Genomic DNA, 16,035 nt, shown 5'->3' with positions numbered 1-16,035 from the left:
ATTCCAACGGACGGATTCCACCGATCGATTGCTCTTTGAATACGAGCTCTCATAAGGTCACATAAAATGTGCTAGTCTAAAAGCTCCATGATAATTTTATGGTCCTCAGCGCGAATGCGGGATCGGCGCGAAGACCCTAGCGCGTGTTCATGCATTTTGAACTCGACGTCCCTGGTCCCTTGACATATTTGCATAGCGGAATGAATTTAAAGCAGGCCTTGCGTAAAGCCTCTTCTGCAGAAAACAAGTCGGGGCAATATTTATCTCGCTGACCTCATGCTTGTCTGTCGTGATATTAATCCAAGCTGCCTTTCCCCCTCCCTCGTGGAATTTACGAGCTCCCGACTCGGCTTTGAGCGGTCAGACTTCGGGGAAGGACACAGAAGGGACGCTATTTCGGACGAGTAGAGAATGATGCGTACAGGCACTAATCCGACGTGTATGCGTATCCGGATGCAAGCGGGACGGTCTAGCCGCCCGCCAGCTGACCTCATCATGGATAGAAAGTTTCCAATGGCGGGGAAAGGGTCCTGTTGCGATTCCTATCGAGCCGCATATGAGAGATGATGAACAACCGGTTCCTCGTGATATCTACTCGGTCCGACTATGAACTACTAGTTGTCGAGAACAGCGGAATTCGTGGAGAGTTCGTCGGACACTGGTCTCGAAGTCAATCGATCCCGATGCACATCGTGTCCTCAAGACGGTCGCTAGCCCTTGGAATTCGTGGAATGTGGTTCCCGCGGCGAGACATATCGGTGCAATTTGTACTGGCTGCCAATCGCGTTGCAGAGTTCGCTAGAGCTTGCACCGAGTCCAATCTAGCTTAACAATCACCGCTCCTGTAGTGTCCTAGCCCGCGTGATTGCGTTTTCCTTGCTCGGAAATTCCACGTATCCTTTGTTTTAAAGCACTTCTGGAAGCTCTGCAGCTCTCGCCGCCGCCGCTCCATTTTCCACATGGGAGCTGCTTGCGCACCGGGGGATAATGGTGTCACCAGACCTAATTGATGAGCGTGAAAATTTCGGGGATTATCCGCGCGAGAAGCACGAGGACTCCGGAGAAAGTGCGGCGCTGGGCTGCTCTAACCGTACTTTGCGGAGCTGTCTATATCTATTAGTGTTTACGGAGATGCACCGGGAGAAGCCTTGCCCGTGTACGTGACGTACGGGTTGTATCGACGACCTGACAAGGCGCGGAACTGATCTCTTTTTGCTCCTGAAAGCGTATCGCCTGCTTTCGATAGCCTGTCTGCCTCCGTCGAGCGAAGTTTCTGTCGGTGGCTGGCCGAAAAAATATTTCTCCGATCACGGAGCTGTTTTCCTCGGCAAAGAACAGAAAGGTGATTATGAGCAGTGGCAGCCGCCGAAGGAGAGATCCGATCTTTTTTTTGGGAGATTGCCGCTGATAACCGCGGAAGTCCACACGGGAACCTTCGATTCTTCGAAGCCCTGGGCACATCGGACAGGAGGGAAATTGCTCGAATCGGCGGCGAATCGAGGCGGGACCCGCTCGAGAAACGAGTCCGTGGACGATCGGAGTGAGACTCTTACTCTGGACTTGGAACCCCGCTGTGGGAGACGGAGTGCTTCTGAAATCAGCAGTTCTCCGATGAATGCATTAAAGTCTGCTGCAAACGTCGAATACGTGTCAGAGCGCGACTTCGTCCAAGGAACAGTCAGCCGACGTTGAGCAGTCAGTCACACGGCTTAACAAAGTCATGGTGACTGTGACAAGCCGACTCGGCTAGAGCAAGCGGTATTATTAAATTTGTGAACCCAGGAAGCATAATAATTAAGGCAGCCGCAGCCGCGGAATTTCGAGGCGAATACCCAGTCTCGTAGGGAGTGTTGAACTCTAAGACTCCAAGAAAGGATTCCGCGGAGCTCATTACCATATTCCGTTAATCAACGAGCTCCCAAATGAGCACGGAAACGAACCGTGTAAAACCATGCAGATTGCGATGAAAGATCGGAAAGGTAAACAACAGGCGTACAAATGAATTCCGCGGGAATGAAAAACCTCCGGGACAACTTGTCCGACGAAGTTTCCCAAGAACATGATGGAACAGGACAAATAATGATGGGAACACAAGGGACACGCGGCTGGAGTTTGCACAGAGACGACATCCCGTTAGGGCACTGACTGTTGACACTGATCCCGGACACGGGTCAAGGTATGGATCTAAATCCTTGTAAGGGTCTGTTTTCTGCGAGGAAATCTGGCCCTGTTTACCTGAGTGGTCATCGCATGCTCGAGTCACGACGAGACCGACAGGTCAACAAACAGGCAGTCGCGTCATCTTCTGACCGACCAACGGCGTTCTGAATCAAGAACCGTTCTTTTTTTTCTCCTTTTCTTCCAATCGTGATTCGTGAAACATTCCGTCTGATGAGCATCGGTTTCGGACCACAAGTATGGTTCCCAGAGTTTTGCCTTTTGACGAAGGCGAACACTTCCGCTCCGATATCGGAGAGTCGCACGGCGCAATCATTCTTCTCTTTTCGCGGATGACTACGCCCAATCCACGTTGGTCTGGGGGAACAATCGATGGGCAAGCGCCGAGGCGAGTCGTCTATCTCTAATCGACATGCAGTCCGAGTTTTTGGTCTTCTTCGAACTAGCCGAACATATGCGCATATATAACGAGGCCAGATCCATCAAATCCATCCGCCAAGGAGTAAATCTCCTGCAACTTCTAAAAGCACTAGCCAGTCGACTTTCGCATATGTCGTCCCTCCCCGACGACCTTGCTGCATTATAGCGACCGCACTCGGCCGTGCCTTTTTTTATTTCCCGAGCGTCTCGTCCCCGGCATTCTACCTATAGGGGTTTCCGGTGTTTGCGAGTGACGGGCATCAAGTGCGACAATAAAAGACCACAGTTCAAACCGCAGAACGTATAATATGCTCTGAGGAGATTCCACGCTTCTCGCTGTGGAGCAGCCTGTGATGTGGGTGGGTGAAGAAACACATGAAGAGCCGGCAGCGAGCGAAGTCTGACAAAGTGGCCGAGCAGGAGTGAAAAAACAAGTCTGTCGAAATAGCGACCGCCTTAGGAGCTGAGATCGCCGCAGAAGTAGGTACACCTGGGATTGCGAGTGCCGACTCCTTAGCATAACCGCTCAGACAGGCCTTGAATGGCTCAGGACACGATCCCACCTCCTGTCGCCGCGTGTCGTTTCCTACAATATTACTCCGCGTACTCCGCGCGAACTTTTTCGCCCTACGCCGATCCAATTTCTGTGCTTTTCACTTTCGCGCCTACGCGAGCGGCTCCCAGTCAACAGCTGCGCAGCTCCGCCAAGAGTTTTCTAGAGGTGCTTAGTAATTATTCAGTCGACGCTTTTTCTCGTCCAGAGAGCGGATAGTGAGCTCTCTCCCCGAGCCTACCTCGGATACGCACAAATATTATCATTCCGATTCCGACAAGTCGTCGTGATTCGGATAGTTTGTCGAGGTTGGGTAATCACGGCCGTTTCGATGGCGATTGCCTCTATTAACCTTGTGGTATACCATCTAAACGCAGAGGGCTCGCATGTCATTAGCTGAAACCTCGCGTTCTGCGACAGAGTTGATCGTGTGAGGATAGTACGGAACCTGCCTCCGATAGGAGCGGTACCGACACCTCCTGGACACTCGCTCAGAAACAGGTCGCATGTCGTTCCGGGATCGGTGACCGGACGTCGTTTGGTCTCCGGGACTCGGATAAGTTATCTACCGATTCGAATTCCTGCGTCCTGATCCATTTCGCTCGGGAGATTTGCATCGAAAATCGGCGGGAAGCTAGGAATTCGGAGCTCGCTCAGGATGCCAGGAGGAAGATCTGTCGGAGACGTGTAATACGCAGAATGTCATCGATCAGGAGGAGCCTGCGGCTTGAGGCTCGGCTACGGCTCTGATGGCTGCGAAAACCTATTTGAACCGGGCGAAGCTGGCCCTATTTACCGAAGGCGCGGTGTGCACTGAGTCAGATGTTGGCTTCGAGAGGCTCGATCCGTCACTCTCCTGACGCGAGACGCGGAAATTCTCATATGTTCGGAGGAATCCGCAATATTCTTCCGTGAGCTCAAGTGGAGGTTCGCAGCGGAAGAGATCCGTCGGAATCGACGACGCGCTTCGAGAGGAGCTAGAATAGCGCATCAAGCTCTGCTACGATGTAGCTCCTCATAGTCGCGTCGTAGCCTGAAAGCAGTCGACCGAAAGATGTTTCCCGGAAATGAATCAACAGCAGAATAAGTTCCCGCTGTTACCGCTCTCGTAAATCAACTTCCCTATTTCGCTTTCCCTGAGTTCCACAGCCGTTGTTCGAGCGGAGCTTTGCTGTGCCGCAGCTCAGACGAAGCTCCGCAAGGGGGTTGACGAAGGAACGGTGACAAACTTGTGCTCGAGTACATCGGGCTGGGAATTGAAGAAGGCGAATATTCCCCCGAGGGAATCCCGGGGGAGCCCTGAGAGTCCCTGGTCACACTTCATCTGACCGATCGAGCAGAATGTAGAACGATCTACGAGCGCCATTCTAACCTCCACGATTTCTATCCTTTTCCAGGCGCAAGTCGCAACCATGAAATTAGTGACCACGGTAACGACGATAGAGCCGCTGACGTCTACGGTGGGGCTCGCGCGCTCTACGATGAATTACACGTCGGCCGAAGTCATGGAGAAGCTTTCACAAAAGATCAACATCCGCGCAATCGACGAGACATCGCTGATCTGCCTTCTAGTCGCGTACTCAATTCTAATTACGACCGGTGCCGTAGGAAACGGGCTCGTATGCATAGCGGTGGCGCGGAAACCCGCCATGCGAACCGCACGGAACATCTACATCATCAATTTGGCGATCAGCGACCTAATACTGTGCCTATTCACGATGCCCTTTTCTTTGTTGGAGATCGTGTTGAAATATTGGCCGTTAGGAACTCTGACATGTAAACTTGTCTCTGGGCTCGAAGCGACGAGTATATTCGTCTCGACCATTTCCATAATGGCGATCGCGATCGATCGCTACAAAGTTATAGTGTATCCTACGAGGGAGCAGTTCAATCCCATGAAAGGTGTCTTGATGGTTGCGAATATCTGGATGTTCGCTCTGCTGTTAGCAATGCCGCTTTTTCTATACAAAAATATGGTGCGTCTCGAAAACCCGCACCGACGATTGTTGCTCAAGTACGGCTTCCAAATATCATCTCTGGATTTCTGTGTGGAGCAATGGCCCATCGAAAACGGAGGGTGAGTACTTTTAGCTACGTTTTGTACACGTATCATGACTCGGAATCGATCGTGGTTCGAGGCGACTCTCGTACCTCAATCAGCGGCAAGGAATGTATCGTTCGCCCGCTTCCCAACTTCCTGGCTTTCGGCTGTTCTGGTCGCATTTCCGATTAGAGTGAGTCGGAAACTCTCACGAATTCGGATCCCACGGAAAAAACGGAGAACGCTTGATATCCGAGACTCTGCAGCGAGGACCAGACAATTCAATTATTCAAAGCGACTCGGGAAGGCTTCCAGAGCACTGTGACCACGGAATTCATTCATCAGGCGACGGAGCTTTTGTTTCAATCATAAAAATGGATCTTTTCAAATCACTGAATCCATTAGAAATCCATATTGGCGAATGAGACTCAACAATGAGTGATTATCCTGTCCTACTTAGGGCGTGCCGCATCGAATACCCCGACTTGTCTCCCAATAGTGATTTATTACCGAAAAAAACCAACTTTACGCTCCGGAGCGAGTAATAATCGGATCAGATATTAAATGAGAGAGTAATCAAAAATTAAGTCCCCTGTTCGCCCGGGGCTTACTCTGGCTGAGCAACTCGCTACTCGAGTGCGAACCTCGTTACCTGCGCTCCATTGATCTGACAGGTACCTGGAGGGGCTTGTACATGCATATAATCAGAGAGCAGATCCGTGGATGGAATGGGTGGAGTTTCCAGCGACTCAACATCGGCATTCAACCCCGCAGTGTTTTTTTTTCCGCGGACACCTTCAACGCCCAATTGATCATCTTCAGACACCCATTCAATCGCGTCAGTGCATTGCTGCTCGTTTCTGTCCATCAAGCAAATTCTTTTCCGGTCTGGAGGGAAAGCTCTTGTGTGGTCAATTTCGTGGAACCGTGGTGAAGCAGAGGGAGAAGCGAAGCGGACGGGCTGAGCAACGCTCCGTTCACCATTTTTAATGACTCTCAGGAAACCTCGGGGCCCCTCAAAAATTACCCGACTGTTTCGTGAAGCCGTTCGATACATCGAGAGTCACTCGAGTTGCGAAAATGAACATTAGAACTCCTCTGGGTCTGGGGCCGGCGCTCAGCATTTTCACGGAGCGAACTAATGAGATCGCTATAAGCCATGCGTGGGATGAGGTGCTTCACAAAAACTCGAACTGATTTCGTTATTACATGATGCGCATTCGATCTCCCCCTCCTTCAGCTTCTTCTCGACTGCGTCTTTCGCTTCTACGCCTACGCGCCGAGCTCTTTGCAGCGGACTTTCCTGAATCCCGGGGCGGCGTGGTGGCGAGCACGGCTGAAGGAGTATCGCAATGATTGGAGGGAATAGGTAAAAAACTCCCGAGAGGATGTTCAACCCTGAAACCAGAACCGCGAGCCTCTCGTATCTTTTCCGGTATATGCTAACTGAAGCTTCCTCGGAAGCTGGTTTTTCTCGACGGCTGTTGACCCTCCCCTCTATCAGTGCAGGCTTCAACTTATGCTGTTGATTCTAGGAATCTACGGGGCTGAGCGATCGTATAGTTTCTCGTCTGAATCTTGATGGAAACATGCTGGACACAAAAGGGCAAGTTCGGAGGCATGTGAAAGGAATAGACTCTGCTTCCTCTCACAATGGAGATGTACTGCGCTCTGCGCATCGAAGTTTATCCCGACGCCTTTATCAGAGGGAGAGCGCGAAGGCGCGCGATTCGGTCACAAACGTTTAAGATTATTGACATATGCGAAAGTCACTCATCGTTCGCGTCTGGAAGCCGAGTGTGTCAATATCACAGTCTGAGATCACATCATAGACCTTAAAATCGCAACTCGCCGCGGAAAGCATCGATTTCGCAGTTTTCAGCGCAAGATTGGCGATGTTCAGCGGAGTCGCCCTCGAGGGCCGAGCTCCAAGAATTCGACTGCGATGTCTCTCCAAATCCAGACTCCACTAATGTTCTTCGAAAGAACGACGTGTTGTCCTCTCCCGACTTTCCGACGGGGCCAGGAATGGCACTGCATAATCAAGAACGAGTTTTCCGCTCTAATCCTATTATCCAGGGTCTGTTCTCCTCGAGTATGTAGTTCAGACCTTCTCATGGTGGCTAGCGGGAGCACAATAATTATCCCCAAACATCAGAGGCATATATCTACGACGGAAACCGATGGGGAGGGTGCCCAGAATCCGTCTCTGGCAGGAGCTGCGGCTCCACCTAGGAAGCCATCTAGCGGTTCTAGGAAGGTACCATCTCAGAAGCCAGTATCGCAAAAGCCAGAATTCTCATAGGCCGGTGCTACAGCGGATTCGAGGGAAGGAAAACCCAATGACAACAATGCGTAGCCCCACAGACAACGCGTCGAACAACATCACTCAAGAAGAAACTTGTCACGTGTGCATCGCGATACTGTCCCTAAATCTTCGGGGACTGTCTCGGAACCTTATAATGATTGCGGGCTATCCTGTGCTGCTCAAGGCCAAAAGTAACATCCCTCGAGCTCGACTCGGAAGTTGTCGAGTTTCCTCCGAGAGACCTTGTCTTCGACACGAGACGTCGAGACCGGGAACCGCAATCTCGACTGGGATCCGAGATCAACCTGTCCGGGAAGACTACAAAGATTCGCGGTTATAGAACCCTGATCTACTGACTACTTTCTATTCTGCTCGTGGCTCATTCTTCAACGTTCCACCGAGCTCACACTCATCACTCAGATGATATTCACACAACACAACAGCTCATGCAACGACACAGCCTTTGTTATCAGCTGAAACCTGCAGCGGCCACTCTCTGAGCGACGTTCCGTCTCCGCTGAAAACCCAGTACATCACTAGAGCGACAACTCGCGCGTGCGCGTTTATCGTTCCAAAATCAAAACCGCAGGCTCGCTCGCAATGAAAGATACAAGAGCTTCGTTGCGCATTGGGAGGCGCCGACTGGGCGACGCGACGCTCCAACCCGGCTTATGCGAATTCTGGCTTCTACGATTTTGGCTTTCATGTTTGAACCTTCGGAAATAGGATCCGCATGATGGCGATTATCGATTCCGCATCTTTTTCTCCCAGCGCAGCGGAACCTGATGAGATTTGAGTTTGCCAAAGATCAACGTGAGCCCGATTGAGGGGCAGAACATCCGGCTTCTTAATTTCTGACTGGGAACAGCCGAGGTAGTCAAGGGCTGGCAGTGGTAAAATAGAAGCGTGTGAGTGACAGGAAGATCTCTTTGCCTGCGATCAGGCTGGCAGGTATTGAAAACATTCGCTTTCCGCACCTCGAGCCCCCATTTTGGATTCCGAGGGATTTTCTCTCTACTCAAGTCGCAGGATGTAGTCGACGGGCCCTAATCTTACTCAAGGACTCCGAAGGATCGCTGGTGCTCGCTCGACGTCCGGCCGGGCTTTCGAATGTTCCTCCCAATCCTTGGATCAATCCACACCGATATTCTCCAAGTGAGGAATCATCTGCATAGTTTTAAACGTGCATTAAGTTTGAAACAAGCTGACACGGCGCAGGAGGAATCCTCTTCGCCCAGCCCGGTTTGGAGCAAGGGGCGCAGCCGAGCAAGCGTCTTGCCGTCCAATGAGCTACTCTCCTTGCCGAGACATCTGCAGAGGAATTTATGCAGAGCTGTTGGTCCATTACTCGGAGTGTGGTGACGTGAAAGTAATATGAAGCCGCGAAACGCATCTAAGCGTCACCGAGTGGATTCGGCCGCAATATTTGCTAAAGCTCGCAGGGAACTGCCTCGAGCATTCTCATCTGAAGAGAGACCGAATATCTCGCAGCAGAGGAATCCATGAGAACGACAAGGAAAAAGTACCTTGATGCGTTGGTCGCAAGGTAGAAAACGGATTCGACTCCACTCTATGCCTCCTCGGTCCACTTCGCGGCGGGGCTCGGGTCTGCCGCAGCCATCACCGAGAAGTCGGATTCAGGACTTTAGTGACGCTCATCGAGATTTTTCACCGCAACATATTCGCCCGATGCCGGCCGGTGACCGTGTCGGGCCGACCCGTTGTCTCCAGCCACAAAAGACGAGGGGTCGTGCCCGGACTTCACTGTGGAACGACTCGTCAGAGCGAACATTGCCCGCATCAATATCCCGAAAGTACTCGAGACATCCGAGGATTATTGGGATCATGGAAAGGTTTCCTGGTAGTCGGCAGCCGAATTCGGAGCCGCACGGAAATTGTGGAGTCGGAGACACGGCCACGATCCCTCTCTGGGGAGACTCCGAGCTCATCGTGGAATTATGGAGCTCTTGTAGAGGAATGCGCTGGACGATTTTCCTCGCGGAAAAATCGAGGAAGATTGAGGAACTTCTCCAAGCCCGGGCAATCGTGCGACACGCCCCGCTACTGCAATTGTTTCTGATCGCCGTCTGGCGATGGTTCATAGAGATCGCTAACAGTTCGAGATTGAGACAGAACATCGTTTTCCAAGGGGCATGGGAGTCAGTTCGAGGAAGTCTCTTTGGGATGGCAATAGGATGCATCCATACGATCGCCGGTGCCGTATCGATAACATTCTCATATGACTGTCGTCTACGGGTAAACAGCCTAAACGCTCGAAGATGACCTCAGGGGACAGGTTGAAACACAGTATGGAGGCGCATTGCGTTCTGCGCGTAGAATAGCCTTCTATGGGGCTTTGTAATGATTGCTCGCCAGGAAAAGAAGAGAACCCACTTGATTCGCTCATCGATGTTCGTCCCTTCTATTATTCTATTTCTCGCGGGAGCAGATTCCTTTTCTTCGTCGACGCTCAAGAGTAATGGGGATGGAATATTGTTCGGAGGAGGAATACAGCCTGAAAAACAGAAGTTGCCTTTCCGCTACTCCCGACGAAAAATCCCATCATCCTGGTACCGAATAGGGTCCCTGCGAAGGGAGATGAGCGACTGTCGTTTTGAAGGCTCGTTCTCTCGTGTTTTTCAGGTTCTTCTATTCATTGTTCACCATGGTTTTCCAATACATGCTGCCCATTCTCATCGTATCGGTAGCCTACGCATCGATTTGCCGCAAACTACGAGACCGCATGGTAGCGAAAGGATCGCAGCTCGAAGAGAAGCTCTTACGAGAACGACAACGTGTCCAGCGAACTAATAAGCTTCTCATCTCGATAACGGTCATCTTCATCTTGAGCTGGTTACCACTCAACGTGCTGAACGCTTACGTCGACTACATGGGCAGCGAGATGGACAACTCCTTCAGGCAAGCAGAGTGATCGATTTTTCCTGATTGAGAATATGATGGGGAGCAGAGCCCTCATTAGGATTTCCATATATAAGTGACGTAGGCAATGAATATGCGCCTTCATCAGCGCACATGCCGATTTTGGACAAGCATGGCGCCCACGGTCCGTCATGACTTATAACAACGCCGGCGTGCGTTCCCTAGTTACGAAGGTTCCCTCAGTGAGAATCTGAGGAATTGGTTCACCTCATCAGCTCATCAAACGACGCATACTAAGAAGGCACGTCATCGCTCTAGCCGAGCGGAGCACGTGCTCCGAGTTTTCCCTCCGGTTTCGGGCATCGACATCCTTTCTGCTGGAACCGGAGCTGGGACGGGGAGACGAACAGGTTCGCGGATCGTTCCCCGAGGAAAAAGGGCCATTCCGGTTCTTGGTCCCGCGTGAACGGAAGCAATGCTCAATTTCGGTGAATCATTTCGAAGCGAAGCTCAGCTTGCAGCGGAAGTGAAAGATGGGGCGAGGGAGACTTCGCTACTCCTAAGCCTTCGATTGCGCGTGCACCCATGGTCGAGTCATTATTCAACTCCCATTATTTTCATATGTACTGCTCTGCGGGGGCTTCCATGTTGTTTCGGTGGAAGAATCGAGACATGGATGAAGGGGTTCCGCCGTCGCCATCGAATCGAGCGACTAATTCTGAGTAATGCTCATGATACACTCGGAAACGCGTCGCATCAATCTCGTGCCCAGGCCTGAACGTCACTCCGCTCGCTCCCTTGGGGAGGACAGTTCCGGACCTCGTTGCGAGCCCACGGTCTATGACGCTCAATGGATGACTATCCTACGAACGATAGAGGAACCTCGTCCACCGAGACACGGCCATTTTCCATTTGAGACGCAACTGCCGACGAAGTTTTCCTGGGCGCTCCTCAGGAACTATCTAGAGGGAAAGACCAACAAGACATCGTCGAAAGCCCAAGTTTGCGATAAATTCTCCCCGACGACAGGGAAATTAAGTATCGATACGACCGCATTGGAGCTCGATAAAGGAAATTGGAGTTCGTTTCAAAACTCTGTGTCGACATGGAGCTCTCGCTTCTCCTTGTGCTCGACGTATGCACAGTCGTCCCGCTGTATCAGGGAAGGACCGTATAAATGTTTGCAGATCCCATCGCTTTTCTCTTTGTTCCTGTTCTGTGTTGTAGGTTTTGATGTGTTTGTCATCGCTTTGGACCTAGACAACACAAGGCCTGACTCGACCTGACCGATTGCTCCTTGTACCGACTCGCTCGCCGTCGTCGTGTACGCCAGACCGCGCGGCAAGATCTACGACGTGCAAAAGAGACGAGTATGTTCCCGTGTATTCACTCGTAAGCATCCGAGTGTGTCCGCAGCCGTCCGACAACATGATGTTTCCTCTTTGGGAGAGAAACGCTCCAATCATCGGTATTGGTAGACGAAGCGAAAGAGAATGATGAACACGGATTAGGCGTGGACGACGACGACCGACGTTCACTTGTGTATTGAGTCTTCGGGCTGTACATACACAGCGACCGGCTTTGGTCGTTTCTTTGATTTGTATACAGATTCAATTAGCGCCATATGTACGTACGTCCGTCTAGATATACGAACGTACGTGCGTAAATACGACCACTTCTGCGGCGACGATATCGCTCCAAGATTGTTCGATTGAAGACGATTGCGAAATATCGAGAGACTATCCGAGCGATAGCGACGGTCGGGATCATTCCCAGGGATTCCGCAAACGTCGGCGTCGCTGTCGCCCAGAGTTGTGCGATTAGCCATTCTCTCTTGAAATCAGTCGAAGGCTGGTCAGGCTACGGACCGGTAGGAGTGCGCGGGAATGGCGTGGCATGGCAGCGGTGGGAAAGTTCCGTGAATCTGTAGACGGGTCCTATCCTTCTTCCTGCGGTGGTTTTGCCTGTGGAGGGCAACCAGGCAAAGCGGCCGAGGCAGAACGAGGGTGGCGTTCATGATCGATCGTTTGCCATTAATTGGGCCCGGTCCAAAGACTCTCTCGGAACGCTGTTCATCATTTGACATGGCAGGCGGATTCCTACGACGACAACGACGGCGGTCGCCGCCGACAGCCCATTACTCCGAATGTCTAAGCAGTGAGCCGAACTGGCCGCTGCGAGCAACAAACCTTGAAGTTGAGCGAGCACGCACGAGCATGAACGTAACTCAGCATTCACATGGGTCCGGTCCGGCTGGATTTCGGTGCGTCGCTCGGTCTTATGCTGATAGGAAAAGCAGTAGTCGCATCAGTAACGGTTGTGGATGTGACTGCATGTGCATCAGCGACAACGTCTCGACCCGTCTTGGCAGCCCGCCGCCGCCGGAAGCCGTTGTCTCAGTGGCGTTTCCGGTTCCATGTTATATTAGGGACACGCCAGACGACGAGGAGCGTCAAGTCAACGTAGAATGGTCGTGCGACTCGATTGTCGCATTGGTCAAGACCACCAAAGGCGGATGACTCTCTTCCTGCTGGTTCCGAAAACTGACAGGTCGAGTCGGAATTGTCCGATTACGAACTGAAGATGAGGAAGATGAGGGAAATTAAGATAACGACGGAACAATAACTCTTAAATTCTCTTTTCTATCTCGAGGATGGTATCTTCCGAACAATTTCCAATCATTTGGTTCCGGTCGGATTTATTCCTCTCCTAGTCACGTTTGGTTCGTGAGCCTGGTGGAATTATTTCAAGAGGGCAGGGAATATCCCGATCGAACACAACGAGGCTCCTGCGAGTGGGCCTGCTCCGTTCACTGGCTTGGTGGGAAGGAGTTTTTCCTGATTTCTTGCACGCTGAGTTCATTCGAAGGGTTCTTCCAGAGCCGAAACTCGTGTAAACGTAGCGTGCTCCGTCCGAAATGCGACCGATCCCCGTTTCGAAAATGAAAGAATCGACTCGACACAGGGACTCGCCTGATTTTCGTTGCCCCGTCGCTGCGATGCATTGTATACTTTCCACGAAGTTGGTACAATATGCTCAGACTTCCCTGACGCTGAATGCCTGGGCTTCGTCTCCCACGCTAACTGTTGGTGAGTGACCCCCGCTTTACATTCACTCACGCACTGAATGGGGAATTGTCAGGAAAAGGTTCGCTCGGTAATCGAAAGAATTACTGAATGAACCCTCGGTCGCTGGTACGTTCAAAGAAAAGATGACTCGATTGATGGATGAGGCAATTTTTACGACGACCATGTTATCCACACACGTACCGCCCCCGGTCAGATCCTATGCTCGAGCGGACTTGTCTCCATACGGAAGCCAAGACTGGACGCTGTTGATCTTCGCTTCTATTGGTCTTATGGTCGATCCCGTGCCTCGGTGACCGGTCAGGACTATTCGCCCTCACTGTCCCGACCTTCGTTTTCTTGCCTTGATCTAATTGACTCTCGGGAGGAATAAATCTTCCGAGGTTTGGGAAAAGAACCCCGCGGGATCTGGAGTGAGCATGGGCTCGCAGGACAGGCAGCGTCGAAGGAGGATATATCCCAATATGTGTTTTTCCGTGTCCGCTTTGTTGTCCCGGACTATTTTTCATGCATTCGCACCGACCAGGTAAGCTGAGTTGGGCGTCGAGGTCACCGCCGGCTCAGCGACATTCCGAGCTGACGGTTGGATTGAATCGTTACTGAAAGGTCTCTTCGGTAGAACTGAAGCGGTACTGAAAAATCGGAGAATCTTCCATTCCGAGGATTACTGCCGCTTTGGAGCAATAAGTCGTCGTTCAGCGGGACTTAACGCGTCTGTGATCACCCAGATGGGATCCCTTCCAATTCCAAACATTCTCTGGGAATCACTGAAGGCGAATCACCGAGGAAGCCGACAATGACCCCCCAGGGTGTTTTCAGTCTCATGCGTTTTGAATGGATAGCTCCCCGCCGAAAAGAAATCATGGGTCCTCCCTCCGACGGGATTCCGCAGCGTTCTCGGCGTGGTATTTTTCTCTCATGTCCCGGAGGTCGAATGAGAGTGCAGAATTTAGCAGATTCGCCGACGTTCCCCGACTTATGTCACTTAGCTCCGTCAGTGTGTCAAAATCAATCGCTGCCGTTGGGTCGCTTTCAAACCTCTGTGGAAATGCGGGCGCCAGTCCCAACATCAAAGACCGCGTCTCATCCCGTCTATTTCGCTTACAGGGTTCTGTTCGCCTGCTGTCACATGTGTGGGATGAGTTCAGCCTGCTCGAATCCTTTCCTATACGGATATCTGAACGACAATTTTCGCAAAGAGTTCAAAGAGATCCGAGCCGCCTGTTTCTGTAGGAGACAGAGCCGATTCAACTCGCGCCGGAGCACGATTGAGGATTCGAGGCTGCCGTCGACCGTACCGACCGTGAGAACCATCGAAATAAACTAAACCGGGTTCCGGGTCGACATCGCCGCGTCTGGTCCTCCCGCGCACGCGATCCGCCTGAGACTTATGACGGTTTTCGGGTAGCAGTCGCCGATACGAAGGAGCGAAGGCTCTGTAAACTGTGTCCATATGTGTTGATGACGTGATCCGCGATCGAGATGCGGAAAACGTGGGAACTCGATCCTAATTCTTCGACTAAAAATCGAGTACACGAAATGCGAGGTCTAGGAGTTCTCGGGGCAGGCCCGCATGGATCGTCTCGATGTCAGGTGTAAGAATTGGCAGGTATATGATATCTTATTTTGAATTCGAGGGAATTCATTGAGTGGTGATCGTCCTGAAATTTTCGAAACGATTCTCGTATGTCTGAGATAGCCTCACAACAAGATCCAGTGCTTGGTAGGATTTCTTATTCATCTGGTTTCCCCTCTGTTTGTAAGTCGGACTCGATGTAGCCCTTGTCATGACAAAACCCGGGTTTCGGGGATTGACCGCCTATGTTTCGAGAGCCGCGAGTTCCGCGAGCAAACTTCCGAAGACTTTGGAAACGGTCATGAACCGCTCCTCTCGGTCTTTATACCTGATGAATTTTATCCTGCATCCCTTGATGTGAGTGTATAAAACGATCGCGAGTTTTCTAAGATCATCTTAACGATTATATGCCCACGGTACTTTCTCGTTATTCGTTCCTTCCTATCGACCAGAAAGTATTTTGACACGAGACCCGCGATAGCTATGGAACATACCTGAAATATCCCTACTATAAGCCTCACGCGCTCCGACGAGGAAGAGGGATCGGTCCATCGATTCACGCCCGGTGCCTCATGATCGGGCATGTATTTTTATAGCTTTCTAGGAACGGTTCCCCTCCTCTTCACGGTCCAGAAGGCGCACATAGAGCGCACAAGATTTGTCGGAAGAATGCAATCGAGCTGTTGGATTTGGATCTCGGATGAATGCATGAATAAGAAACCTCGAGGACATTGGAAGCGCGATTGAACCTGTGAATCTATCCACTCTGTATCCACAACCTGTGAATCTATCCACATCTTCTCATGAGGTGACTTAGTCCCGCGCGGATCGAGGGGCAAGAAATCATCAATGTCAGAAATCTGCAATGGCATCGGAGAAAATACCTATGTATGCAACCCGGGACTGTCCAAATTCATCGGATCTTGGAGCCGAAATCCCGATCACCTGTATCGGGCATCGACGGGCTACGGGTACACTCTCTTTTGTGACTTT

General features: G+C 51.4%; 1 protein-coding gene across 1 annotated transcript; it reads left to right on the top strand.

Annotated features, from left to right (window-relative positions):
* Positions 1-3,900: 3,900 nt before the first annotated feature.
* Positions 3,901-15,174, top strand: LOC100901620 (neuropeptide F receptor). The gene is made up of 4 exons (XM_003739518.2): positions 3,901-3,957; positions 4,549-5,228; positions 10,144-10,419; positions 14,574-15,174. The coding sequence occupies exons 1-4, from the start codon at positions 3,901-3,903 to the stop codon at positions 14,791-14,793; spliced, it is 1,233 nt and encodes a 410-aa protein (XP_003739566.1). The 3' UTR covers positions 14,794-15,174.
* Positions 15,175-16,035: the final 861 nt, after the last annotated feature.

This window comes from Galendromus occidentalis, unplaced genomic scaffold (assembly GCF_000255335.2).
Source record: "Galendromus occidentalis unplaced genomic scaffold, Mocc_1.1 scf7180000076543, whole genome shotgun sequence".
NCBI classification, from domain to species: Eukaryota; Metazoa; Arthropoda; class Arachnida; order Mesostigmata; family Phytoseiidae; genus Galendromus; species Galendromus occidentalis.
Note: the sequence above shows the minus strand (reverse complement) of the source record. Positions and strands in the feature narration are given on the sequence as shown.